The 26207-nt window shown below is 42.3% G+C and overlaps 2 protein-coding genes across 2 annotated transcripts; both read left to right on the plus strand.

The window, feature by feature from the left end:
• The first annotated feature begins 1203 nt into the window (after window positions 1-1203).
• On the plus strand, window positions 1204-9241 carry LOC108940001 (coiled-coil domain-containing protein 151-like). Its single transcript, XM_018761734.2, has 14 exons — window positions 1204-1444; window positions 2695-2816; window positions 3051-3128; window positions 3248-3427; window positions 4259-4294; window positions 4515-4616; window positions 5049-5174; window positions 5556-5678; window positions 5863-6009; window positions 6839-6999; window positions 7160-7316; window positions 7903-8052; window positions 8415-8499; window positions 9111-9241. Exons 1-14 carry the CDS (start codon window positions 1357-1359, stop codon window positions 9236-9238), a joined length of 1683 nt encoding a protein of 560 aa, XP_018617250.2. The 5' UTR covers window positions 1204-1356; the 3' UTR covers window positions 9239-9241.
• A 3319-nt stretch (window positions 9242-12560) lies between these two features.
• LOC108939942 (coiled-coil domain-containing protein 151-like) lies at window positions 12561-21298 on the plus strand. The gene is made up of 14 exons (XM_018761635.2): window positions 12561-12714; window positions 12894-13015; window positions 13299-13376; window positions 13520-13699; window positions 15767-15802; window positions 15934-16035; window positions 16323-16448; window positions 16831-16941; window positions 17232-17375; window positions 17662-17822; window positions 18171-18327; window positions 18640-18789; window positions 20435-20519; window positions 21087-21298. The coding sequence occupies exons 1-14, from the start codon at window positions 12630-12632 to the stop codon at window positions 21200-21202; spliced, it is 1653 nt and encodes a 550-aa protein (XP_018617151.2). The 5' UTR covers window positions 12561-12629; the 3' UTR covers window positions 21203-21298.
• Window positions 21299-26207: the final 4909 nt, after the last annotated feature.

Raw genomic sequence — 26207 nt, forward strand, 5'->3', positions numbered from 1 at the left:
TTCTTCCACACCCACTTCTCTCAAAACAACTCCATACATTTTCATTGCATCATCTGTCATGATGTTTCCAATCTGACTCTCATTTCTATAGCCACTTACTTGAGTAATGTGTACAAATATTTTTGCTGTGGTATCATGTAAATAAACTGTGCAGAGGCATCTGGTGGCATAGCGGTTACAGTGCCTATCTTTGGACCCAGGGTGACAGACTCAAACTCCCACTTCAGCTGTTGTACTGTTGAGCATGGAACGTACTCTAAATTTCACCAGTAAAATTACCCAGCTGTAGGAATGAGTGAAAAAATATAAGTAGCTTTGGACAAAACCGTCAGGGAAATGAATGAATGTGCTTTGATAATTGTATGTTTGGATCTAAAGCTGTTGCGAAATGCACTTTTGTACTCACTGAATATGAGAAAAGTATCTGCTTTAAATAAATGTACGGTAAATCGGCTGTAAATTTACGCAGGTGATAGTGCGGCAGTTTCAGCTTTTGCCTTCAGACCTGAACTTCTGAAGGTTGCAGGTTTCAATCAGGTTTGCTGTCGTTCTGTCAAGCGAGGTTACTCAAGTGTATAAATCGGTAAATGGTTGTTGGTAGCTGAACTCTGTAAGTTGCCTTGGAGGAAAGTATCAGCTAAATGAAAGAATGTAAACGTGTGGGGAAGAGCATGATTCTGTCCTCAGTTACCTGACTCATTATTAAATACACATCAGAAACTGCCAGTCCAGTAAAGCAACAAAACTTTATTATGTCAGGCAGCCTTCTTCTTTGTGAAAACGCAGTTCACGCTCATACAAAACTGAGTGTGTACCAAAAAAACAAAACTTCTTCAGTCAGTGACACCAGGCTGTAGCCTGTAGCTTCCATTGCTCTTCTACTACTCAGTTTCTAAACCACAACTTCAACAAACTGCACAATTGCTAACCATCAGCTTTCAAAATGAGAGTACAACAGGAAAAATAACATAAAGGCAGAGACAAGCATGCACTCTGTCAACAATAAACATGTACGACACTTTCGATGAAGTGCGTACTGCGCTCTGAGGCAGACCGGCCTTCTCTGAGCTCCAGCACACCGCACCTCTCCGCGGTCCACGTCGCAGAGAGAGCGCCCCCCAGCGGCAGAATCGCCCATCGACCGCACCGGCGAACGCAGCGGGCAGCGGTAACCATGCGCACGGACACTGTTTGCCTGGAGACCGAAGGGCCCGAGCGCTGCTTGCGCGTCCGCAGCCGCTTTTCCTGCGAACTACATTTTCTCGCGACTTCTCTCGCGCGCCGCAGCCAAAGTGTTCTTTATGATTTTGTTTTCCCGTTCGGCTGGAAATACATCACTTCGTATTAGAAGTCAAAATGCCAGGCCCTTTCAGTTCCGAAGACCATAAGCTTCCCCTTCATCATGACCAAATAGCGGAGATGCAGCGGAAAATTCAGCTGCTCGGTACGTAATTCTTGATTCTCATTTTTGTACATAATTATTTTACGATGCTCTATACTGTAACAGCAGATTTGTTGTAGTTTTTAGCTTTAGTAAATTTTAGTAAAGTATGAATTATGATGATGTTTTAAGACTTAAAATAATTATAACTAATAATAAGCAATTTCCAAGAAGTATCAAGTGCAAAACTGTGATTTCTGCAATTCAAAGACATCATGATCATCATAATAATATTATGTGGGGTATTATATGAAGTGTGTAAAGTAAGTGAGTAACCCACTCAGTTGAGCTGCCAGTTTGGGACACACACACACACACACATTTTCTGAACCGCTTGTCCCATGGGTCGCGGGGAACCGGAGCCTAACCCGGCAACACAGGGCGTAAGGCCCCCAAGCGAGACTCGAACCCCAGACCTGAGGAAGCCAGCCAGTGGTGACAGACAGTTTGGGACAGTACACTCTTATTTGTTGCAGTTCAGTAAAAGAAATAAAAGTTACTCTTATTTGCATTTTCATGTATTCACTTAGCAGATGCTTATCTCCAAATGGATGTACATCTCAGAGAATGATAGAAAAAGTGCATTATATCAATACAAGGAGAGTTAGATGAAGACACGTGATTCTAGAGTACAGTCAGTTTGTCACATTGCACCACATGATCCAGTGTACATTACACCAGTAGCTGCACATAGGCTTTTCAGCAGTTGCACAATTATGAAAAATGAAAAGAATATTTATAATTGAATTAATATGTTTGTGTGTGTGACGGAGAGCAAGAAAGAAAGGAATATTATCAAACAATTATAACCAAGTTCTGCAAAGTTATTTACAATGTTAAGGTTATTATAAGCTTACAATTGTTCACTCACTTATACAGCTGGGTAATTTTACTGGAACAAGTTAGGATAAGCACCTTTCTCAAGGGTCTTACAGCCAGAGATGGAAATTGAACCTGTGGGTCCACAGGTAGCAGCACTACACTACCAAGGTGTGCTAGTCAGGTGCACAGGAGTAGCTGGTCATCAGAAGGTGCCATTTTACATATAGAAAAAGCAGACACTTTCCCACCTGGAGCATTCAGGTTTGCGTTAGCACAGCATTTCAAAGTCAAAAACTGTCTCCGATCTTTGAGACGCAGTAGCTGCTGCTCATCAGTCTGGACAAAAATATAAAGCAATTTCCAAACAGTATGGAGTCCCTAATTGCAACGCTATTTCTGCAATTCAAAATAAACTTGTGTTTGGCCAACAGAGTGGGACAGAAAGGCATATTATGAGAGCTCTCAGGCCACAATGAAGAAGAACAAGGAGACCATACTCCATCTACGACAGGAGAACAAGAGACTCCGAAGGAGGTTGGCTGAGACACACACCGTATGTATCGTGCTTTAAAAAGCGTGAAAACCGCATAGCAGCCTAGTCTGGAAATTTGTAAGATGAATCAAGTTGTAACATGCCTTAGAATTTGACAAATAAGAATAAACCATGACATAGCAGTTGACTAGTTTCACAAAACCGCACGCAGAGAATCTGAGCTGGAGCAAAGCTGGTCATTTTAGCGGGGTTAACTGATCTCCATCTCCTTTCCTGTTGTCTGCTGCAATTCAGGTGGATGAAAAGATTGTAAAAGATGCATTTCACAACAGAGGGATGGAGAAAGCTGCCTTCAAGAATAAATCGGGGAAGGTGAGGTTTCCTCATAATTTAAATGCTACACACACTGTATAAGGTACAAGTAGGTTTTAGACTGGAGATGTGTATCATTTGTGTTTTTTCAACTGGTTGTGTCTCCTCCTGGTGCACAGGAAACGCTCCAGATCCTTGATCAGAAAGTATGTGACAAGATGAAGAAACTAAATGCCCTGAAGCACCAGGCAGAGACTCGCCGACGCCACCTGGAGGAGCTACAGCTGCAGTACAACAGAGCACAGTCGGAATGTGAGGGCGGCCATCTTGTTGCTGAAGACAGGAAGGAAGAGGACAAGGTATATGGTGCACACACTGATAGTGAGTGACAAACTTACGAGCAGGGAAAGAGGCACTAATAACCATACAATGCCTACTAGTAATGTCACATCAGTACTATAAAAAAGAAGGAGGGAAAATAAAAGTGATGGAATGACTTAGTCAAAGTCCTGACCTGAATCCGACCGAGATGTCGCGAGAAGACCTGAAAACAACTGTTCACGTTCCTAAACCTGCAAATGTCGCTTGAGCTGAAGCAGTTCTGCGTGGAAGAGTGGGCCAAAATTCCTCTATAGAGATCTGAGACAACAGCTGTAGAATCTGTTTCGTTGCAGTCATTTCAGCTAAAGGTGGTGCATCCGTTGATTCACTATGAATAAATTCATTGTTCATTTCTAGTAGAACTGGCAAAAATGATCCGATCAAATTTAATGTAAAAACCTTACCTTCAAAGATAGAGAAGATTGGAAAGGGGCAAATGCTTTTTTTCAGCACTATACTGTATATCTCAGGGATTTTGAACATGTGGTCTTAGGTTTCCAGAAAAGTTCAGATTTTTTGGACTTGGTTTTGAATTAGATCTTCCTTCTGTTTCAGAGCTGAGGCTGGAAGTGTGCACATTTGGCGAAGAAAATGAACAAATCTTTTATGACTCAGGAACACATTTATTTTTATCATTGAAATTGGTGACATTGTAAAGTAATTCCCTTTATTAGTAAATTTCAGGATGAAATTACATCTATTATGTGAGGAAACCCAATATTTACTTTGAAGCACCCTCACCTGGAATGGGTTCTGTAATGATTTATAAAGACTTTTAGTGGTCCCTGACATTTTGCCCTTGTCCACAGAGTGAAGGAGAGCTCACTGAGGACCAGCCCCAACAGGTTAAAAACGCTTCTTCCCATCAGCACAGTACCAGAGTTTTTACCATGCTACCAGTATTATGTTACCACAGTAAAACTACCAAAAGTTTAGGAAAAGAAAGCATCGTGCAAGTGTCATGCGAGTGTTTGTTCTGTGTGAATGCTGTCTGGTGTTTGTGTAAACAGTGGCACTATGTCTGGCTCCCTGTGTTTGTGTGTGCATGTGTTTTTTGCGTTACAGAAATTGCGTGTCTTGGGGAACCGTCTTGAGAAAGCTCAGCTGAAGTGTCAGGAGGCAGAGCACATCATGAAAGGATATTTAAAACTCAAGGCCCATCTGCAGGTAACCCCTGCATACACGGTCTGTTCAGATATTATTTTTTTACTTGAAGTTTCATGGCTATGAAAGTTCTGTCTTTATTCTGTGACCTGTTGGGAGATCTTTGTGGGTGGGTGATTTTGCTCAAACTTTGAAAAGAAAAAAATAAATTTCAGCCAGAGGTTCATTTTTTCCTAATGAGGTCAAGGAAAGCTTTTACTTGTACTTCTAACAAAGAAACTAGTTTGAATGCTGAGTTCTGCTGGGCCAAAACATTTTAGAATGTGAATAATAATTTTTTTCTCAGCACTATGCAGGGATTGTTAGTGGTCAGTAGTGCAGAACTTCGGTCATCACACCCTTCTCCCTTTCGAACGATGGCCTCTCTAGATGCGATGGCACTTTGCCCACCAGTACTAGTTCTGGAACCTCTCTTAGTTTCTCTCTTCTCTACAGGATGAGAGTCTAACTTACCAATCTCACCTGGATGCCCTGGAGGCTGAGATCCTGAAGCAGAGACAGGAGCTGCGTGAATTGCAGGTCATGAACAATGGTGCACAGCTGTCCAGGGATATGGCCAAGGTGAGCACAACAACCGCTCCACTCACTGCCTAGAATAAACCCCATCGCCTCTGCCTTACAAGTGCTGACGCATCAACCATCAATTTAAATGAAAATTTTTTATAGAATAATTCCATAGATAGACAATGCTAACAAAGTTCCATGCAATTGTGTTTCTCTGCAGAATTTTTTAAAACAAAGGAAGCAAAAATGTATCTGTAAACATTCAGCACTTATGAACTTATTTTCATGTACAGTATGTTTTATTAGATTTAATAGAGTCCTGTAAAAGTGCAGTGACAGAACCTGTGTGTTCTGTGAGTGTCAGTGTCCAAGTTGCTCTTTTCATCCATTTTCCTATGTTTATGACTACCTGCTTCTCTTTCTGTCCTCCATGTTCAGGTGGAGCTGCAGCACCAAGAGGAGTTGGTGTACAGGGAGAGGAGGGAAAGAGAAAGCATCCTGGCCCGATACAAGAAGCAGGCCGAGGAGTGCAAAGCTCACATCAAGAAGCTAGAGAGAAGGGTGGGTGTATTTCCTGTGCTTTCAGGAAAATGTGACTGAGAGGAGGAAAAGGAAATCATGCTCAAAAAATGGTGCTAAAGCCATTTTTAAACCCTCTTATAGGAATCAGTCTAGGTGGAGTTACAGTGAGCACACAGAGCAAGGGGTTGGTTTCTGAAGTCACGTTTGTATGTTTTCTCCTCAGGCCCAGAGGGCTACCATGCACGCCGATGAGCTGAGTAGCGAGGCCCAGCGCAGTGCAGTTGGTGTGGGGGAGGAGGAGAAAACCATCTCCGCTCTAGAAGAAGCTTTCCAGTGCATCAAGGAAGCCACTGGTGTCAGAGATGCCCAGGTAGATACACCTGGGGCCAGTGCAACACATACACACACAGGAAGATGTATGTATGCAGTTGTGAGAAAACGTTTGTGAAACCTTTGGAATGATCTGGATTTCTGCAGAAATGGCTTTGAAAATATGACCTGATCACATTTGAAGCCATAACAGTAAATAAGTAGTGTTTTTCAAAAAACAGCACTCATTTTACATTGCCATGCCGTAATTGAACAACTGGAAAAAAGTACAGTATGCCAATCGTCATAATTAGTAGAGTATAATATAGTATGATTAGCATCGAAGCAGCCCCACATTATTACTCTTTGGTGCTGGTGTGCAGTGGTTTTCAAACATAACACTGTTTGCATTTACCAAAAAGTTCAACTTTTGCTTAATTTGTCCACGTAACATTTTTCCAGTAGTGCTATGGAAAGAACAGTGGCTTTCTCCATGGTAATGTGAAGGCAATAAAATGTGAAATTTGTTTGTTACACAGGACTCATATTATTTTGGCTTAAATGAAGATTGGGTGACATTTTAGGAGCCATTGATGCAAAAATCCAGATGAGAGGGCTCACAATTTTTTTCACCGTTGTAGATTGTAGACATAGAAAAAGTTACACACAGACTGATACTTGTGTTAACTGATGAAACCTGTCTAGGCATCTGTAGGTAATTCTGACTTATTGTTGTCAATACGCGGTGGATATTTTAAATTAATCCCTTCTTGGAATGAATCTCAGGTAATGAATCTGCTTTTCTGAGCACTGGAGTGTACACACCTTCCTGACATTTGTACTGCTGTACTGTCATCAATCTCTGCATGTGTGTATGTGTGTGTGAGCAGGAGGTGGTGGAGAGGTTTATTGCTCAGGGGAAGACTCAGAAGCACCTGGAGAACCTGAAGGAGGAGAACGAGAGAACTCTGCAGCAGCTGAAAGAGCAACGTGACCAGCTGCAAGACCGCTTCCAGGAAATGAAATATTCTGGGGATGCCAAGCTGTCCAGGTGAGGGAATAACTTCTGTATTGGCTCAGGTGTATAAGTTGTACAAGGTGTGAAAATCATAAGTAGGCTTTGAATTTATTATTAGCATGAGCTCAGATGCTGCTGATTGTAAGGATTCCATGTGTGTGCTAAGGTGTGAGGGCCTCCTATTTTCCTACAGTCGTCAGCAGACACTGGAAGAGTGTGAGGGCCACCTCCGGAAGGAGCGACGAAGGGAAAAAGAGGCCAGGGAGCGGTTGGAATGGTTGACCAACATGCTTCGGATGGTGCGCAGTGGCGTGGAGCACCTCAGCAACAAGCTGCAGCACATTCTGCTGGTTTGTTACCAACCCCATATACACACTTGCACACACATATACACACGTCAGCTTGGCATTTTTCGACTTAGGACACCATGACACAGCTTTCTATTGGACTATAAACGTGCAGACTGACTCTGTTTTTTAAAAACAAGCAGTTTATAGGGCAAGGCAATGTGCAAATTCATTTTTTCTAGGCTGTGTGTTTAGAAAGCTGGTATAGAAAACATTTGAAATGTGAGGTCCAGTTATTTCTTTAGGGTTTAAAATAGTCATGTTTCCCAGGGGGGTGCGGCGGCACAGCAGGCTTAGCCAGGACCTGCTCTGTGGTGGGTCTGGGTTTCAAGTCCTGCTTGGGGTACCTTATGGCAGACTGGTGTCCTATCCTAGGTGTGTCCCTTGCGCCCTGTGTTGCCGGGTTAGGGTTCGGTTTGCCGCGACCCCACGGTTATAACCATTGTGTGTGTATATATTCCTCTGATATTGAGTTTGAAACAGTGATTTTTGAGTATTCTGTCCATTTAGCTTAACTTATCTGTTACTCTCCTTTGGTTTCATACCCTTTGATGTCCTTACTCCGTCTCTGGCTAAATGCTCAATGAAGACAGACTCTCCGGTGGTGGAGCTGGACCCCAGCTCTGAGGAGTATGTGTTGGAACTGTTGGCACAGGCAGAACAGAAGCTCCTGATCCTGCATGAGGAGTTGCAAGGAAAGAACATGGATACCATCATGAAGGAGATGGAGGAGGAAGAAGTGAGAACATTTATTTACCTTTCAGACATGCTTGCTTCCTGTTATTTTAGTGTGTGGCATCATGATTGACACCCCCTCATTTTAGCCCCTTATAATATATAATACAAAATGAAACCTGGCCATATTATCCGAATGAGTGAAATCCAGTTAAGCAGCTATTGCGTGTTCTGAGCTTGAAGCAGTTGTACATTAGTATTCTGGATTGCATTTTTTGCACAGTATTTTAATAAGTGACCTGAAATTATTGGACACTGAATCAATTTTCCGTGCCTTTAGCAAGTGCTCTCTTCAACGGACAGGAAAGTTCATTCATCACCAGCTCAATACTGACTCACAGTCATTCACTCTTTCCTGCTACTCAGTTCTATACCAGCATTGAAGGGAAGATCCCACAGTACAACATCCGTATCCGACTGCCCCGGGTGGAGAGTCGGGACTCATACGAAGGTGAGAGGTGTTATTCAGACATCATGGCAATAAGAACAAGTGTGGCTTGTGGTCAGACAAGTGTATTTTTGTGCCTCTGTGTCTATGTTTTTGTCTGTCACTTTCAGATGTACATCCCTTTCTTTTGTACCGTAGTAAGTAGGATGTGAAATGCGGTTATCACGAGCAATGTTAATCACAAAACAACAATTATTCTGCTATGTTATGCAAAAACAAAACATGTTGTTCATAACTCCTGAGCTCAGAGGATCAGTCAGTATGTGGTTGACAGGCAGCTTCAGTTTGTGCAGCAGATGACACAACCCTAGGTGCTGCTGGGAAATTCAAGGCTCTGTCTTTTAGGACTTATCAAAGAAAATAGCAGGTTACATAAATGCCCCCGTTTGTTCACCGTGAAAACAATGGCCTTGAAAATCCTGATTTGGTAAGGCCTGGTGCTTATGTAAGTTTTCCAGCTCTAAGCAGTTAAACCAGACAAGCTTCATATTGAGATACTGTACCATTGACTAGAGCTGTATCCCAAACACCATATTTTTATCAGGGATTGAAAGATAACTTTAGTGTTTTGTTTACTCACCACCTGTCCTCCCAAATAACCAACCCCCCAACAGAAGAGGAAAGTGAGGACAATGAGAGCGACATCATCACCCGTGCTGCCCTCAAGCGCCAGTCTCAGATAATTATAGATTCTAAGACAAAGAGGAAGACACGTACCAAGAAGAAAAAGGGCAAGTTATGACCATCCCGCTCTGGTCAGAGGATAACACGAAGCACAGGAAGATGTGCTTTTTGGTGTTTGCTCGGTGTCATTTTTACATCCATATCAGAAAATAAAGTCACTTTCTGTCCATCTGAAGTTTGATCCTTTTCTGGCTGTAATTTGCAGGATGCAGAAGAGCAACATATTTCAGTTGTGTTGAAGAAAGAGTCAGCGCATAATCCTATTGTAGGTAGCATACCACTGATGGCATTAAGGCATTTTCAAGTTTTATTTTCAAAATCTTCAGTCTTAACATGTTGAGAAAAGAAGGAACCTCAATTTCACAATTAAATGGATTATTTACTTTTCTGATTTTTCTGTAGTTACTGAAATGAAATTTTAGAAGGTGGAAATAGAAAGCACGTTCGGACTGTTCGCGAAGCTTGAAAAATGTCTTTGCATTACTGACCTTCAGTTATCATTTGAAATCCTCTGATACACACACACATTTTCTGAACCGCTCGTCCCATATGGGGTCATGGGGAACCGGAGCCTAACCCGGCAACTCAGGGCGGAAGGCTGGAGGGGGAGGGGACACGTCCAGGACAGGACGCCAGTCCATCGCAAGGCACCCCAAGTGGGACTCAAACCCCAGACCCACCGGAGAGCAGGACCATGGCCCAACCCACTGCGCCACCACACCCCTCATCCTCTGATACATTTCATGCTTATTCACAAAGCCTGTTTGGTTGCTCTGTTTTCAGAAGAGCTTATTGTGGCAATAATGGTTCTAGCAGTCATGGTGAAAAAACAAATCAGAATCACTACTATTAACTGTCCCTGCGATGGATTTAGGTCCCACCCAGAGTAGACCCTCTGTGGCCTTAAGGGGCCCTGGGCAAGCAGTTAAGGAAAGTGAGTGAGGGAGTGTGTATCAACTGTTCTTATACTCCAAGCCCTTAGGAGAAGAAATTGAAATGTCTCTGTCCTTCTGCAAAAAATACAGGACATTTCTTCCTTTCCTACTTAAGGAAACCTCTCTTTGCTAGCCGTAGTCCTGCTGATGCTGAGTTAGATCAAAATAAATGAGAAAAGTAATAATTTAAATAACAAAAATTGCACCAAAATCTGTAAAGCAGTTCTAGCTAAATTACGACATGCCAGAAATAAAGGAGTTGTTAAATTCTCATCTGCAAAATCATACTTACTTCATAGAACAGTGACACTTTCAGCACATGATTCCTACCACTAAGTGAGGGAGGGCACTCATTTAAAGTAACAGTACACCTTTAATCTCATAATAATCCCGTCATGTAAAATAGATAGATGACCTTCACCCCTCCAACACAGAAAGCACTTGCTTTCTAAACACTGAGAAAATTTGCGGTTTATTACAAACTCACACCACAATTTCTTCGCTGGATGTTGCAAGACACTCCTCATTTGCACCAAAAGTGTTTAGGCAAGAAGAAACCGACAGAAACGCGTCGCTTCTTGTATTCTTAAAATATCACCATCCATCCACGCCCAGAACGTAGCCTTCCTTTTAACCGGCTTTGAGAAATTTCCGCATTCGCAGACGATACATTGGAAATACATGTTAAAAACCTTGTTATTTCGAGGTTGTACTAGTGTGAGGAGTTTAATCGACTGTCCACGAACTCTGACAACGCGGACTCAGCCTAGTAAACCGTTCATATTCAAAAATCGTCCTGAGTGTTCACGGCAAAAGGGCAGATAATTCTCCTCAATAATTTAGTATTTAGAAACGCTGCATTTTCCATTCCGTCACGTGTCCCTCATCGTAACTGCATATGTCCTGCAGGGCCACTTGTAATTCTTGCTACTTGGGACACCCGTGGACAGTGCAATTGATGCTGAACTGTTACTGTGCGATAAGTCTGAGGGAGGAAGAATGACTACTGGAGTTAGAGAGCCCGGTGGGCTGTGCGGAGTAACGAGTCACTTTTCTTCGTGGCGAACCGTGTCAGTAATACACAGCACGCGCCGCCGCTTCGACCTCCTCCATGGTTGGTGACCAGAGACAGAACACAGAACCAATATACAGAGTACGTGTGTTCACCCCTCTGAATGGAAATCTTCTCCAAACGGGTTTTCTGCGGATACGTCCTTGATTTGTCTATCTTACTAATATTGTAGCATCCCCCATAGAACTACTAGACACTAGCCTACTCAGAAGTCAGGGTAAAACGAGAATACTCTTTATTAGAAATATGTTTTTTTTTTTTACAAACTTTATTTGATAAAGTTATCAATAATACACAACTAATACAATACATTAAAATCCACAATCAAACAAACCCCACGAAAGAAGTATATATCATAGCTTTCACTAGCAGACTCGAGAGGCGCTTCAGACAGCACTAAAAGATGCAGAACAGTCGAGAATCTCCCTCGGTCACTCCCAGCTCCGCTACTGCGCCCCACGGTTAAGGGCTACCCCTGGAACTCCCAGAATTCCCCTCTCCAACACCGAACATCAAGAAAACCACAACCAATCAGCACAACACACACAACTATGTACACACATGAACACTAACATCAACTATCTATTTACACGACGCTGGTATGACTCCTCTCAGCGCCGTTACAATATGCAACAATTAATGTGCAACTATGCGGTCGCCAATCGCTTTTTCACACACAGGCTGGTTTTTCCGTTTGACTGTGATGTCACGGAGCCCTTTGAACCTCGATATTTACATATAATTACGGTTCACTGGTCTCCTGCGAAGATTTAAGTATTTGTCCGATCAATGCATTTTTTGTGAAAGTAGCCCTAACCATTCAACATTTGTTTCCCCTGCTAAAAACTCTTGAACTGCAATGTTATATAAAAAGAGGTTAATATTGATAGTAATTAATTAAAAAAATAGATGTGATGGTAAACTTTTATTTCATTGAAAATATTTTTCGAATTGACTTAACTATCATATTAGTACGTTACTACATGATATGATACAAAATGGTCAGGGAACAGTCCTACCTTTGAACAATTCAAATTTAAATTAGATGTAATGATTCTTATTTGCAAGTAAAAATATGAAAGCGAGGCGCACTGTTCATTCCGTTTAATATTTTTTTCATGTGAATTTTGTATCGTAATACGTACCCCTGATGTTGTTCTTTCTATTTTTGGTACGGCTGTGAAATGTCATACGTACTCTTATTGTGTTTCGTGTTCTGTGTTGTTGTTTGTTGCTTAAATAATAATAAAAACGGCTAACATGTGGCGTCACAATAATCGGAGGCTTTGATTGGTTTGCTAGCCAGTATTAAATTTGGGGACCGCCTTTGGTTACTAGGCAACCCAAGGACTACGCTTTTATTGAGACTTTTCTCGTCCACAACAGGCAGATAGAGAGCTTTCTTTCGTTTTGAAAGGCACTGCTTCATATTAGAAGTCAAAATGCCAGGCCCTTTCAGTTCTGAGGACAATAAGCTTCCCCTTCATGACCAAATAGCGGAGATGCAGCAGAAAATTCAGCTGCTTGGTATGCAACTATCAATTTTTCCCCATAGCTGTTTGTGATACACCTCGTTACTGATAATGTACAGTAGGGCAAAGCGTCTATTTTATGTAGGTAGTTCTTAAAAAATGTAATATCTATCCGCTAGAATTCATGCAGTTAAATATATATGCATAATATATGGATAAATATATTTTTGACAGAGTGGGACAAAAGTGCCTATTATGAGAGCTCTCAGGCCACGATGAAGAGGAACAAGGAGTCCATACACAATCTCCGACAGGAGAACGAGAAGCTGCGTAGGAGGTTGGCTGAAACACACACTGTGCGTATCCTCATTGTAAAAGTTTTAAAAAGTACAGCTATGTGTACCTAGTCCATTGTGGTCATGAAAATTCATAACCCTGACAATTAATTACTTTCTCATAACACTGTTTTAATATGTCACCCCTGATCTTGAACATAGCACAGTTCCTGTAGCGTATGGACAGCTGCTGGCTAGTTTTAACAAAGTGATACCTGTAGAGAAGCTGAGCTGGAACAAACCCATTGGTCTGAGTCGGGTTCCCTGATCTCCGTCTTCATTTCTGCTGTCTGCTGCAATTCAGGAGGATGAACAGATGATGAGCAATGTGTTTCAAGACAGAAAGATGGAAAAATCTGGCTTGAAGAATAAATCAGGGGAGGTGAGCCTTTTCTGATTATTTCTATGTTTAAATTATATTCTGCTGTATAAGGAACACAGAAAGTAGAACATAAACTTTCCTTTGTCACAGGCAGTACGAACAGAGAAACTACTAAACTGGTTATGTCTTCCTCTGCTGGACAGGAAGCGCTCAGGAAACTTGACCAAAAAGTTTGTGATAAAGTGAAGAAACTGAATGCCGTAAAGCACCAAACAGAGACTCGCCGACGCCACCTGGAGGAACTGAAGCTGCAATATTGCAGAGCGAAGTCCGCGCGTGAAGGCAGCCATTTTGCTGCACAGGACAGAAGGGAGGAGGACAAGGTACATGGTACACATGCGTGGTGGTGCTTCCTTGCTAAGAAGGGAATCTCAGCAATACTGATAAGACACAGGCCCAATAATAAGCACCTGTGAATAAGTTGGGGCAGCATGGAGTCTAGTGGTTAGAACAGGCACCTTACACTCGACCCAAGTTCAAACTCCATCTCCTACTGTGGTACCACTGAACAAGGTACTTACCTTGAACTGCTCTTGTAAAAATGACCAGCCTGTATAAATGAGTAATTCATTGTCAATGACTTAACACTCAAAGTCACACTGGAGTCAACTAAATACACTCACCAGTCATCTTATTATGTAAACCTGGCTGTATACAGGTACAATTCACACCCTACAGTTAACGAGACATGTGATTTTGACTCAGTATATTGTGACAACAGAAGCCTCAGGGAGCCAAGGATTGTGCTTCAAGCTCTTGTTTTCATGTGCTACAAGGTGCAACATAAGCACAAACCCTTGGTTCTCCTTCTCAAAACATACCCAAACCCATGGTGGACATCGACTATGACATAAGACATACTGACATTGGACAACAAATACACAATAACCCGCTCCAGTGACTCAGCCATCAGGAACACAAAAAGAATGAAGACAATACTACATATTGGGAAGGGTCCCACCCCCCCGCTGCTATAATGTTGAGCATTGTGTGTGTGTGATCTAAGTGACTTTGAACATGGCATGATTGTTTTTGCTGCCAGCACCCTCCTGGGATTTTCACCCACTATATTTCTAGAATTTGCTGCATCCACTCAGCAGCACTTCTGTGGGGAATACCCCTTGTTAAAGAAAGAGGTTAGAAGAGAATGGCCAGATGTGTCAAAGCTAACAAGAAGATCACAAGATAACAGCTAAGTACAAGAGAGTGCACAACTTGGAGTCCTGAAATAGATGGGCTACAGCAACGGAAGACCATGCCAAGTTCATCTGTTGTGAGCTCATAACAAGAATAAGAGGTTCCAGTGGACCTGCAGCACCAAAACTGGTGATGACTGAACACTGGAAAAATGTTGGCTGGTCTGTCGAATCCCAGGTTCTGTTTCAGCGTACTGATGGCAAAGTAAGAGACTGGCGTAAAATAATCAATCCATGGACTCCTCCTGCTTGCTGTTAATGATACAGCGTGGTGGTGGTGTAATGGTATGGGTAATGTTTTTTGGCACACATTAAGTTTCTCAGTAACATCTGAGCATTGTTTCAATGTCACAGACTGCCTGCATCCTGGTAGACCTATACCTGCAGGTGCATCCTTTCTCAAGCTGATACTTCCAGCAGGATCTATAGTGCATCATGTAACAAAGTATACATCATCTGAGGATGGTTCTACAAACATAAAAGAACCTTTACTGTACTCCAGTGGACTGAACAGTCCCTGCACAATCTCAAGCCAACAGAGCATCTTCGAGATGAGGTGAAATGCGATGTTTGCAGAATAAATGTGCTGCCAAAGAATTTGCAGAAACAGTGAAGCTGTCAAGCCAGCATTGCCCAAAAACCCTGTGAAATGTTTCCAGTACCTTGCTGATGAGTTCATATTGTTCTGGAGACAAAAGAGGTCCCACCTAATATTAGCTAATAATAGCTAAGTATACTTAATAAAGTGACCAGAGAGTTTAGATGTTAGCGTAACTCTGAAACAGTTGTAAAACAGTCAACACTAAATGAACGGAATACTTCTCATATGAAAAGTGATTGACAGTGATACAACAACTCTTCAGATATTGGGGGGCCCAAAACATACTGGCAGCAGTAAACATTGGTTCTGTGTGCAAATTTTGAGAGGATTCATTGGGGTTTGCTTACACACTGGCCTAGAGAGAGATCACCCTGTCATTCCCTGTGATCTATCCCCTGTGATTATACCATAGCACATGTGTCACATAGGGTCCAAATGACATTATTTATTAAAGACCAGGAACTGGTGCATCCCACTCAAGCACTTGGACTTGTTTACTTTGAAACACACTCATGGGAGGAGTTGTGTTGTGTTTTATAAAGATGGGAGCTCTACATTTTTAATGGTCCCTGACATGTTGCCCTTGTCCACAGATTGAAGGAGAGATCTCTGAAGACCAACCCCAACAGGTCAAAGACACTTCTTCTATCAGCACAAAACCCCAGTGTTTGAGGTGTTTGTGTAAGCAGTGTTCACCATTCCTCATGTTACTCCATGTCTGGCTCCTTGCCTTTGTGTGTGCACGTTTTTTGTGTTACAGAAATTACGTATCCTGGAGAACCAGCTTGAGAAAGCCCAACTGAAGTATCAGGAGGCTGAATACATCATGAGGGGATATCTGAAAATCAAGGGCCATCTGCAGGTAGCCCTGCATAGTATGTCTGCTCAGATCTTATTTGATTTGGAGTCCCCCAGCCTTAAGTCTATAAAAGCTTTGTGGTTTATTCTGTTCGGGGATCTTTAGAGTGGGGGATTGGGCTCAGAGTTTACAAAGAAAAATTTTTAAATTTAAAGTATTTTTTTTCTTAATAAAGTGGAGGCAAGTAACATTTTTTAGCTACACTTGTCTCCATGTTGTTAATCCAAATACTGACTGATCAGCATCCTCTTCACTCTTGATGGACCCTTTTCACATTCTCTCCCTTGCAGGATGAGAGTCTAACTTACCAGTCTCAGCTGGATGCCCTGGAGGCTGAGATCCTGAAGCAGAGACAGGAGCTGCGTGAATTGCAGGTCATGAACAATGATGCACAGCTGTCCAGGGATGCGGCCTACGTGAGTTTAACCAGTGTTGGCATCAGAGCTTGTAGCAAACCCAGTATACCCATGGCACTGCTCTACTACTTCTGATACACTGATCATTAATTCTTCTGAATTAAGTTTTAAAGTTATAAATAAAGGATATTTCATAGATAAATCCAGTGTTGACTATTATGTCCAGTTTTGCTTGTCTGCGTGCAATTTTATAAAATACAATAAGCAATATAACATTCAGCAGTTGAGTTATTCACATATAGGGTATATTTTTTAAGATTTAATAGAAACCTGTAAAGTTGTAAGGATTCCATCAAGTATTCTGTGAATGTCTGTGCCTGTGTTGCTCTTTGCCTTTGTGTGCCCCCACCTACCTGGTTCTCTTTTTCTCCTTCATGTCCAGGTGGAGCTGCAGCAGCAAGAGAAGTCAGTGTCCAAGGAGCACAAGGAGAGAGAGAGCATCCTGTCCCAGTACAAGAAGAAGGCTGAGGAGTGCAAGGCCCACACCAAGAAGGTGCAGAGAAGTCTAGGGTGTAACAAGAAGGTCATGGGGGATGTGTCTCTCCAGGGTCTAAGCATGCCTGATTTGCCACCCCAATATTTGTGCAGTGCTTCACTGAGTTCTATTGCTAAAATTGTTTGCTCCCCCTCCATCACCTGCCAAGTTGTTATTGCGCTACAGCTGTAAAAATTCCATACTGAAGCCATTTTTCTCTCATGAAAATTTGTTCAGATGAAATTACTATGACGCACACAAAGCAAGCGGTCAGCTGCTGCGGTCTTGTTTACGTTCTTTCTGCTCAGGCGCAGCGAGCTGCTATGCACGCCGATGAGCTGAGCAGCGAGTCCCATTCCAGCGCCACCGGTGGAGAGGAAGAGAGAACCATCTCTGCTATAGAGGAGGCCTTCCAGCGCATCAAGGAAGCCACTGGCGACAGAGACACACATGTAAATGCCTGGGAGCCACACATACAAACATACATACATTGACATGTGGTTTGTAGATGCGGAAGTGTTTTCTTTGTTAAGTGATGAATCCTGTCTAGGCACCTGCAGGTAATTCTGAAGACCTATTGCTGTCAATACACTGTGGATTTTTTAAATGAAGCCCTTCTTGGAATTGATTTCATGTAATGAACCTGCTTTTCTGAGCAATGGAGTGTACACACCTTCCTGACATTTGTACTGCTGTACTGTCATCAATCTCTGCATGTGTGTATGTGTGTGTGAGCAGGAGGTGGTGGAGAGGTTTATTGCTCAGGGGAAGACTCAGAAGCACCTGGAGAACCTGAAGGAGGAGAACGAGAGAACTCTGCAGCATCTGAAAAAACAGCGTGACCATTTGCAAGCCCGCTTCCAGGAAATGAAGTATTCTGGGGATACCAGGCTGTCCAGGTGAGGGAAGCATTGTGTACTGGTGCATTGGTGTATAATGTGGACAAGACATATAATACATATGAGAGTAGGAACAGCTGGTGGTTAGAGCTACTGCCTTTGGACCCAAAGGCTGCAGGTTTGAATCCTACCTCCAGTTGTTGTACCCTTGAGTGAGGTACTTACCCTAAATTGCTTCAGTAAAATTACCCAGCTGTATAACTAGAGCGATTATGGAGGCTTAATTGAATCCTGAAATTGCCTGTTCAAACCGAGGAATGGTTTTTGAATTTGACGAGAGCATGAGCACGGATGCTGCTGGGTGTTAGAATCTAATGTGTGTGCTGAGATCCTCTTGCTTTCCCACAGTCGTCAGCAGATGTTGGAAGAGTATGAGGCCAATCTCCAGAGGGAGCAGCAGAGACGGAAAGAGGCCAGGGAGCAGCTAGACCGGGTGACCGATACGCTTTATATGGTCCGTGGAGTTGTGGAGATCCTTAGCAACAAGCTGCAGCACATCACTCCGGTGCGTTACCGACCGAGCACTCACTTACACATCATCTGGGCATTTTTCCACTTAGCACATCATGACGCAGCCTTCTGTTGGTCTGTCAACAGTGTGAGCTGTGTGTTTTGCGTTGTTGACTAGTGTTATCAAAACAAGCTGTTTACGCAAAAAAAGAGTAACAAGTATTTTTCCAGCCTCAGCGGTTGGCAGGTCGGTATAGCGTGATTTTTGAGCACCCCATCAATTTCACCTAAGTCATCTTGATACTACTCTGGTTTTGTCCCTCTTAATGTCTTTTCTCCTGCTCTCTGCTTATATCCACAAATTAAGACGGACACCCCAGTGGTGGAGCTGGAACCCAGCTCAGAGGACTATGTGTTGGAGCTGCTGATGCAGGTGGAGCAGAAGCTCCTGATTGTGCAGGAGGAGCTACAGGAGAAGAACATTGATGCAGCCATGGGAGAAATGGAGAAGGAAGAGGTGAGCTTACTCAGCATGCACTTGGTTACCTGGTGGACACATTTGACCCCTGTAAATTTTTGAGCGTAGCATTCGGAGGAAAACCCCTTGATTTTGTTGCTATTGCAGCCAAAATGAGGCTGGGAGCTATCAGATCACTGCAGAGTAATATGTAGGCCTGCTTAACCATCACAAAAGTTTTCCTGAATTTTGAGACTTGATGTACACCTTAAAAATACAATGAAACACTCTTCAGTCTATGACTGAAGCCTGTAATACCCATAGTGCAGTGGATGTAGCATTGTAAGTTACCTTGGATAAAGGTGCCCACTAAGTATGTAACAATCATTTCATGTTGCTTTAGAGAAAAACCATGTGCTAAGTCAATAAATGTAAATGTAGTGTTTTGTGTTGCTCAACTGTTGGGAGGTGTGCAAAATCCAGATCTGGTCCTCGTAAAAACAAAGAAATGCCTCTCAAGTTGAAGTAGGGGCATGAAACTCCTTGTAAAGTTATATTCATTTATTTAGCAGATGCTTTTCTCCAAAGCAAATTCCAATGAGCACTCTGTAACATTACCAGCCTACCCCTTATTCACCTGAGGCGACTTATACTGATAGTACTGTACACCACTTACAATGGGTCACTCCTCCATGCATCAGTGGAACACACTCTGAACCTTAACAGTATTTCTTTGGACTGTGGAAGGAAACCAACACAGAGATGGGGAGAACATGCAAACTCCACACGGACTGAGCGGGGATCAAACCATGTCCTCTCATACTACCCAGACGCTGTGAGACAACAGCACTACTCACTGTGCCACCATGCTACCCCGCAAAGTTGCATTCTAATAATGCAAACGGGTGTATCTTGGGGGATTACTGTAGTCATGTATTACATTATGAATACAATTATGATAATTTAATGTTTAGTACTTTAATGCTTATTAAAAACAATTACACTTGCGCTGTGGGATCAGATGTGGGTTCAAATCTGGCCCAGTCTGTGCAGAGTTTATGTTCTCCACATATTTGTATGGGTTTCTTCCTGGTGCTCCACTTTCTGCTCACTGTCCAAAGATGTGTTTTGGATCAATTGTTGACTGAATGGGGGGTGCGGTGGCGCAGTGGGTTGGACCAGGTCATGCTCTCCAGTAGGCCTGGGGTTCGAGTCCCGCTTGGGGTGCCTTGCGACGGACTGGCGTCCCATCCTGGGTATGTCCTCTCCCCCTCCGGCCTTACGCCCTGTGTTGCCGGATAGGCTCTGGTTCCCCGCGACCCTGTATGGGACAAGCGGTTCAGAAGGTGTGTGTGTGTGTGTGTGTGTGTGTGTGTGTTGACTGAATTGCCCTTAGTTTGTGTATGCATGAATGAATGTACCCAGGGTATGCTCTGACTCATGCTCTGGGCTTCTGGGATAAACATTTAGACCAATGTGACCCTGCATTTGACAAGTGGTGATTGTTGGATGGACACGCTGATGGAATTATCAATAAATAAAACCTCTTTTACTTGTACTAATGTTTGCAAATTGAAAAAAAAATTATTTGTACCTTGGTTTACTGGATCACACCATTTCCTCAATATTTTCATGACAGTTGAACTGTATATATACTGATCATTGACTGCTGATTCACAATTGTCCACTGTTCCTGGCTTTGCAGTTCTACACCAGCATTGAAGGGAAGCTCCCAGAATACAATATCCGTATACTATTACCAAAGTCCCATGCTCAGGACCTGTACGAAGGTGAGACACTCCTCAGATCTCATGACTTTTAACAATGTGCATGGGGTGGGTGTGATCCTCCTTGAGAGATCCAGACTGTACATCTGTGTACTGTGGTACATTGTTTGTAAATTTCAGCTATTTCATCATTAGGAAGGGAAATATGTTTGATGGGAAGATGAAGGGCAATCATTTTTTTCAGCAAACACATGAACTCATGCAGTCAGCTGGTATGTAGTTGATGGCCAGCAACAGCATGCATTGCATGGGACATTGACTTGGGTGCTGCTGAGTAATTAATGGTTCAGGTTTTAGTTACTTGTCAAAGATAATAGGTTTTTCAACAGATCACATAATGATCTTGTTAACTCACCCTTTGACCAATGTCCTTGGAAAAACCTGATTTAGTAATGGCTGGTGTAGATGTAGGTTTTCCAGCTTTAAGCAATTAATCAGACAAGTTTTATTCTGGAAGTGGTCCATTGAGTAGAGCTGTATCCCAAAGCATTTGTTTTTTTATCAGGAATTGGCAGATAACTTTACTTTTTGGTTACTCACTGCCTCTCTTTATTATTACCTACTTGACAGAAGAGGAGATTGGGGACGACAAGGGTGATGTCATCACCCGGGCCGAGCTTAAGCGTCAGTCCCAAATAATCATAGATTCCAAGACAAAGAAGAAGACAGGTACCAAGAAGGATTAGAGCAAACCAGTCTACCACTCATGGGTCAACGAGTGGCAAGCCCAGCATGAAAGTGTTCTTTTTGGTAGTCCTTCATAGTGTCATGTTTAGAGTTACACTGGAAAATAAAGTCTCTTTCCCTTTGAAGTTTGATTCCTTTTTGGTTATTTCCACCAGTCCATCAATTTTAAAACCACTTTCCCTAGTCATGGTCATGGTGGCAACAACCCAAGCAAGATAGATAATACTTGCCTTAATGCAATAACAATCTCAAATTGCTACTATGGGATCTCCAAGCATTCCCAGGCCAGCCCAGAGATGTAATATCTCCAGTATAAGCATGGCGACATGCTTGCTAGACCTTCTGCAGGAAGAACCTGGGTAGCATTTTATCTGAATGCCAAAAACTTCCTTAACTTTCTCCTGTTAATCTTGATAAACAGTGACTCTACTCCAAAAGCTTTCCTGACCAGTGAGTTCTGCAGTTCTATCATGGAGTATGAATCCTGCTGCTCTGTCAAAGAATCTCATTTCTGCTGCTTGTACACATGATCTTGTTCTTTTGGAGTTTACTCAAAGCTTGTGACAACAGTTGAGGATGGTGAAGAAGACTGGAAAATTGAGACCTTTGACCAAGGACACAACTCTGATTTCAACCTCATAGTTCTGTACAGCGCTTAGAATACTGCAGTTAGTCTACCTTGCAAGTCACCTGCTTTGCAAAAGGACCCCAGGATGCAGAGTAAAACTTGCCTTATGTCTTTAAAGAACCATCACCAAAGATTTAGAGGTGTTGATCTTCACCCGAAATGCATCCCGCTCAGCTTCAGACCACTCTAGTGCATGTTGAAGATCAAATTTAAGTGAGACTAACAACCACATCTGCAAACAGCAATTAACCAAGCAAGGGTTTTGTACTGCATGTTCTCAGGACACACCTTCTACTTGCATTTACCTTTCTGGTCTGTATAGTAGACACCCCAGTTTCTTCATCTATCTTAACACCACCTGATGATTGGCTGTCAGTACAGCTCCCCTCTTTACTTGAGTGTCGAGCGTTCAGAACAAAAGACCTGAGGTTAGCCAAAACACTAAAGAGTTGATCATCAAGCTTTAACCTTAGGTACTCTTAAGTACCTTTGTAATCTACTCTTCTTGAACATGGAGTTTGTTATGGCTAATCACTTGGGTTCAGATCAGGTAGGCTGTTCTTCCCAATTTCACAGCTCCAGGCTTTTACAGTTACCCCTCTGTGCAATGAAATCTCCCAGCAGGACAATAGAATCCGTAGATGGTACCTTCTCTGTCACTGCATCCACAGTGTCTAGAAAGCCTTGAAACTGTACAGCTAGTATTTTTCACATAAACACACACGACAGCCTGATTGCTCCCCAGTGTGACTTGTAGCTGTACCGAGGTTATTCTCTCACCCTCTGGGACAAATTCATCCTGTTTCCTAGTGGGAATCCCCACACCTGAGTGGGGCCTCTCACATAGAGCAACTCCAAAGCAAGAGGGAGATCTTTTCCTATCGAGAAGTCTGGGACCAGAACCTACAGTATACTGTGTGTGAAAGTATAACCTACTCTATCTAATCTGTAATTTTCTACAACTAGAGCTTCTCTCTACCAGTGTGGTAACATTGCATCTCTCAAGAGCCAATTTCCTTTGTGTGACTAGACCATATAGATCTGTCTTTGTTTCCACCCTTTGACAGGCATTGCACTTGATCTTCACGCTTTACCTTGTGAGTGGTGAGCCCACAAGGCTATGAACCAAAAACAGAATTCAATGCAATCATGCTTGCAATAGTTTCACAACTCAGGTGACAGCAAATCTGACAGGGGAATCATGTAACCATTTCCTGATGGTGAATACCACTATTTCTCATAGGCAAAGCCTGTAATTAATGCATTTCTATGCTTTCCCCTTCACATTCACCATTACACAGTTATTGTTCAGTTTGAAATCTGGGTGTTCCTGCAAGCATTTTTGATATAATGCTTTCATGGTTACCATTAAGGAGGTACAAATAAGGCAGTTAGCTCTTGAGCAGTAGTGTAAATCAGTGTAATTGTTTATTTGGAGTAAGGACTGGGAAAGAACTTATGGAATGTGAGATAAAGTCATTCATGCCTTTGACTCTGGAGTTTGATTAATTTGTTATCTTTGTTGCTATCACCAGAATTTCCAGAACTGTAGCTCTTGGTGTCCCTGACTGACATACATACATACATACATACATACACACACACACACACACACACACTTTCAGAACCGCTTGTCCCATACGGGGTTACAGGGAACCGGAGCCTACCCAGCAACACAGGGCGTAAGGCCGGAGGGGGAGGGGACACACCCAGGACGGGACCCCAGTCCATCGCAAGGCACCCCAAGCGGGACTCGAACCCCAGACCCACCGGAGAGCAGGACTGTGGTCCAACCCACTGCGCCACCGCACCCCCCTATGACATACACTTGGAGACATTTTTAAACACTCTTCCGGACAGGCATATTAGTAGAGCAAGGCATTTGTACTCATGTAAATCATTAATATAGAGTATACTGTGCACTATTCCAGTTAAGCTCATACTGTATTTTTGTAAATTAGCAATGGACACAGCTCAGATTTCATACAGGTATAAAAATCTATGTTTTTAACTTTTAACTTAATCACAGTGACGGGGGTGCGGTGGCATGGTGAGTTGGGCCTGTGCCCGCTCTAGTGGGTCTGGGGTTTTGAGTCCTACTTGGGGTGCCTTGTGATGGACTGGCGTCCCATCCTGGCCGTGTTCCCTCCCCCTTCAGCCTTGCGCCCCGTGCTGCCGAGTTAGGTGCCGGTTCGCCTTGACCCTCCTTGGCAGAAGTGGTTTCGGACAGTACGCGTGGACTCTTCCTATAGAGCCTGGTTTCTAAAAGTATGTACCACACTTCTTTGTTGCAGAGCATGTTGGAAATCACCTGCTCTTAGTCATGCTCCCTACTAATCTGATGGCAGACTTCAAGCAGAAAATAGATGTGGAGAGTTTCAGTGAGATTTTATCACTTCGTCGGAAAAACCATTATGCAGTACAGTGAAAATTTTACAGCCCGGTTATATATTTTTCTAAAGACTTTAATCAGAGGTCCCCTCCTGAGACTTTAATTTGCAACCTTCAGATTATACTGCTGCCCTCATATCCAACATACAACATGCCGCCCAATTTAGTTCCTGCTATAGTACCTGATATAGTTTGGTAAAAGTTTCTGATAAATAAAAGTAAATAATTTTTGTGTTGAAACAGACTATTTTAAAAAGAACAATGTTTTCCATGTGCTTCGTTGGCTAAAGCAGTAGTGAAACTGAATACAAGATGAAGACTGAAGATATACCAATGTGTCCAGTTCTAGACAATCTTTAGTCCTTCACCATGGAAGTCAAGCCATTATATAAAGGGCACAGCAGGCAGCACAGAGGCTGGAGCCACTATTTTGGACTTGAAGGACCCCGCTGGAGTCCTGCTTCTGCTCTAGTGCCCGTGAACAATGTACTTTTTTCTGAACAGCCCAAGTAAAATTACTTAGCTCTATAAATTGGTAAATATTTGCAAGTAGCTTAGCACAGTGAGTTGCTTTGGAGAAAAGTATCTGCTAAACAAACAAATAAAAGAAGTGCAGAAAAGAACACATTTGAATATACTGTGTACTCTGTGCATCTCAAAGAGAGTGATGTTTGATGTAACAAACATAACAAGTTTAACCACACAACCCACTGCCTGCACAGACATTTTCTATTTTCAACAATAACATGCATGACTGAGAAAGATACATAAACTGACATGTTTAAAAATAACACGGTCCTTGTCAATACAGTAATGTCAGGTCTTCTTGACATGGGTTTGTAAGGATGTCTATAGACTTTAATCTCAGTGTGATCTGTCTATAAAGCAGCCAGGAATATTCCAGTGAGAATTTTGTATTGTTTTGCTTTAATATCAGCATGCCTGATAAATACAATAAATACAATTTATTAATTTTTTGATGTTCAGAGTAGAGAGAATGGCTTTACCATCTCCATTAATTTAATCAAAATTGTGATTGTATTCTTCATATATGAAGCAGTTCTTATCAATTTCTGTTCTGGTACATAGTGTCAATGTATTAATTTATTCATAATGCACAAATTCATATATTTGCAATTTGAATTTTTTACAACAGTATTTCTTCTTAGAATATACAGATTTTATGGCATACATTCATTGCTAGGACTTTTGTGTATTTGTTTTTTATTACTCTATTCCTAAAGATTTTCCAGAAAATCTTACTATCGTCATATCACCCCACCTCTCTGTTACACTGGAACTAAGGGTGTGCATTAAACATTTGATTTAGGTGACGTCTCTCTGATGACGTCCCTCATTTCTTCTACAGCAAATCACATGTTCCCTGCTTTAGATGCAACGACACCATGCGAGCCTTGTCAAACCTGTTGTGCGACTCAAGTTTTTTTTTTCAATATTCAGCATCAGATGAGGATGAACATTTTCTGTCACATTCTTGCTGATTACTGGAGCTGAAACCTTAATGTCTGTTTGAATTAGATGCTTTGATTTGAACCCAAAATAGGTTAATAAACACAGAGTCCTAAATCTTGCACAATGATTTATTTGTACAAAGACGGTGGATACAGTAGGATCTGTGTGCATAGTGCTGTATTCCCCCATAATTTGCTTTTCATCTTGTCAAAATTGATTAAGTGGCTTGTTCAATTTTCAAACTACAGACCCACATGCCGTCTGAGCCTTTTTTGTTCTGGACAACAGAATGCGGTCCAATAATGGTTTGTAAATGAGCGAATAAAGATCAAAAACACACAGTGAATTAAACTTAGACAATTCCATAATGCAGGACAATAATACATGTCCACTGCATCTTTCAGTAGCCAAAATTATCTGCATGAGCAAAAGATTCTTTTTTGGTGCTCGGCTGGTATCACATCCTCTTTACTCGATAAATCAGCCATAACATTTGGCATTTGTTTTGGTTT

The sequence above is a fragment of the Scleropages formosus genome, chromosome 20 (assembly GCF_900964775.1).
Source record: "Scleropages formosus chromosome 20, fSclFor1.1, whole genome shotgun sequence".
Classification (NCBI taxonomy): domain Eukaryota; kingdom Metazoa; phylum Chordata; class Actinopteri; order Osteoglossiformes; family Osteoglossidae; genus Scleropages; species Scleropages formosus.

Coding starts and splice junctions, on each gene's coding strand:
- LOC108940001 (XM_018761734.2), top strand. CDS start 1,357: ATGCCAGGCCCTTTCAGTTCCGAAGACCATAAGCTTCCCCTTCATCAT. Junction 4,617..5,048: donor AACTCAAGGCCCATCTGCAG/GTAACCCCTGCA, acceptor TCTTCTCTACAG/GATGAGAGTCTAACTTACCA. Junction 6,010..6,838: donor CTGGTGTCAGAGATGCCCAG/GTAGATACACCT, acceptor GTGTGTGAGCAG/GAGGTGGTGGAGAGGTTTAT.
- LOC108939942 (XM_018761635.2), top strand. CDS start 12,630: ATGCCAGGCCCTTTCAGTTCTGAGGACAATAAGCTTCCCCTTCATGAC. Junction 13,700..15,766: donor ACAGAAGGGAGGAGGACAAG/GTACATGGTACA, acceptor CCTTGTCCACAG/ATTGAAGGAGAGATCTCTGA. Junction 15,803..15,933: donor CTGAAGACCAACCCCAACAG/GTCAAAGACACT, acceptor TTTGTGTTACAG/AAATTACGTATCCTGGAGAA.